The sequence below is a fragment of the Amblyomma americanum genome, chromosome 10 (assembly GCF_052857255.1).
Source record: "Amblyomma americanum isolate KBUSLIRL-KWMA chromosome 10, ASM5285725v1, whole genome shotgun sequence".
In the NCBI taxonomy this organism is placed as follows: domain Eukaryota; kingdom Metazoa; phylum Arthropoda; class Arachnida; order Ixodida; family Ixodidae; genus Amblyomma; species Amblyomma americanum.
The window spans coordinates 46519806-46522124 of NC_135506.1; the positions used below are offsets into that span (position 1 = coordinate 46519806).

The following is a 2319-nucleotide window of genomic DNA, read 5'->3' on the forward strand; positions in this document are numbered from 1 at the left end:
GAGCAGAAAGAAGCATATTGACGCGGCTGTCAACTTGCTTTACATATCAACGCATGATGCATGTGTACTCCATTGGTAAACAAAAAATTGAGCTATTTTTTACTTATTGCTATTGCAGATGCCGGTGCCTTTATTGCCCACAGCAAAATTAAAAAACTTGTCAACTTGTCTCCCTTTCGGCCATCATCATCAGCATCAATCCGCTGCTTTTCGTCGCCATAACAACAGTCGTGTTGCCAAGCGAACATGAGCGACATGAATGTAACTCAACTCTAAACCAACTCAACGCCTGCAAATAAAGGTAAAATGCGTTTTTTTTTCTATCGCTTTGGCATAGACGATCTAAGCTGCTTGCTGTTAGCTTTAGCGGATTTAGTTTTACAGCGAATTCGTGATGTTTACGTGTTGCAAACGACTGCATGTGATCATATTTGGCAACAATCCTATTTTTACATGTTCACAGCAGGCGTCTTGGAAACGACTAATGCCATGGAGTCAACGGACTCCGAGTCTTCGGAAGATGAACCTGAACATAAGCAGCAACCATATGTGGACATAGATGCCGTCAACAGCACGCTTACCGAAGTCCACGAGCAGTACAACAAGCTGCTGCTGAAATATTCCGACGCTCTGAACATCATCGACAGCCTAAAATGCCAGTTGGCTTGCGGGATTAACTATGGAAGCACGGGAGCCTTGCAGCGCAAGCTTAGCGTTTCGGATCTTCGAGTTCATTCACCCGAGACTGAGTACGCATTTACACACACTCGAAGGATCCCAGTTGATACAAGATCGGGCCTGCTAAAGCTAAGAGTGGGTAAACTCTTCCCAGAAACGGCGATTTTCTGCAATGACGATCTTGCTCGTCTGCCTGAGCCAAAATATGCTTCGCAAATCGCCCTGCGATACCCCGAAGAGTCTACTTCTCAAGCGGAAAGCGATGATCAGGAAGTATGCCACGCATCAGAATTTCAGGGTCCACAAACTCCTCCGAGCAATTACGCAAGCATCATATCCGATCCGCCGGAAGAATCATTGGTTTCGCAAGTTACAGTCGTGGCTGATGCGAACAAATTTTCGGAGCCCTGTGCCAATGATCGTGTCCGTTCCGGACCTCCGAGTCGCAAGAAATCACCTGGGCAACGCAAGCACAACCAGGTTGCCGTCGTCTATCCAGCTCTGCGCGATGCACAGATCTGTACCATGGTGAGTTTTGGTACGCTCAGATACAATTGTACAGCGTCCCAATTAAATTTGAAGGCTAAAGCTTTTTTTTTTTCCCCCTATTAAAACAGGCCTGCTGTATGACTCATTCGTGCTGCTGTTGCAAGCACATGGAAAACCCGAAGAAACCGACGTGCACTCTACAAACACCTTCTGCCCAGAGTTGCTTCACTGCACACTTCAGTGCACCGGTGGCACCTTTCTCACAGAAATGGTATCATCTTGTTGCGACTTACGCCTGCGATGAATATGTCGCTAATTCTGTTTCTGTAACGTTTTCTTCCCTACAGCCTCTGTAGTGGCACAGATAACACCACAGATGCTGCACTGTTCAAGGTAATATATCCTCTGTCCTCATTCAAGTAACAAAAGTTGTGGCAGCTTCATACATAATTATTTCATTTTTTTTTTCTCTTTCAGGTCTCATCTGCATTGGACACAGCCCTCCAAATCGCTGGAGAGTTGAGGAACGTTTCGTTTTCCCTCGTTGAAAAATGGTAGGGCCAACTTAAGTTGAGTTGTGATACTTCAATGAACATTATTATTTCCTAAGTGTATGTATATACTCACAGTTGCCGACACCAAGACTCCACTGCTCACTATGACTCACCTTGAATATTTACCCACCTGCGCTGAGGTCATCTTATAGGATATGTGCCAAACTTTTATAACGGGACTTAATTATGTTGCCATATTTTTCTGATATTAAGTGATCTTTGTATTTATATTGCGTTGACAGTGTTTTACAATAAACATTCTTTTTACACTCCTCCTCTCATCAGTCATGTGCTCAACTGGTTGTTAGAAGGAACAGCGAATGGCAGGCCTCTGCCATATAAAAGTTTATAATTTGCATCGCAACCCTAGCTTTTTTCAGTGCTACACATTGCTGTTTATAGCTAGAGCCGTTTGTTTTTGGGTAAAACTCCCATTTTACCCATTTTCGCACCCTGAAATCATTTCTGGAAAACCTGCTTAAACCCCGTTTCTCCCCAAAAGAGTCCCTTCTATAGTACACACAAAGGCTAGGGAATGAAACGCTTATTAAGATGCACATATATAATTGGGCGTAGAGAACGTGAATTTTCCTAAACA

General features: G+C 43.9%; 1 protein-coding gene across 2 annotated transcripts; it reads left to right on the top strand.

The window, feature by feature from the left end:
• The first annotated feature begins 124 nt into the window (after window positions 1–124).
• LOC144107690 (uncharacterized) lies at window positions 125–1997 on the top strand. 2 transcript variants are annotated; one of them, XM_077640814.1, is made up of 6 exons: window positions 125–301; window positions 467–1206; window positions 1296–1438; window positions 1515–1560; window positions 1645–1721; window positions 1797–1997. In XM_077640814.1, the coding sequence occupies exons 2-6, from the start codon at window positions 490–492 to the stop codon at window positions 1837–1839; spliced, it is 1026 nt and encodes a 341-aa protein (XP_077496940.1). In that variant the 5' UTR covers window positions 125–301; window positions 467–489; the 3' UTR covers window positions 1840–1997. The 2 variants fall into 2 exon arrangements, with proteins under 2 accessions (XP_077496940.1, XP_077496939.1); XM_077640813.1 differs by having other exon boundaries at window positions 126–301; window positions 464–1206.
• Window positions 1998–2319: the final 322 nt, after the last annotated feature.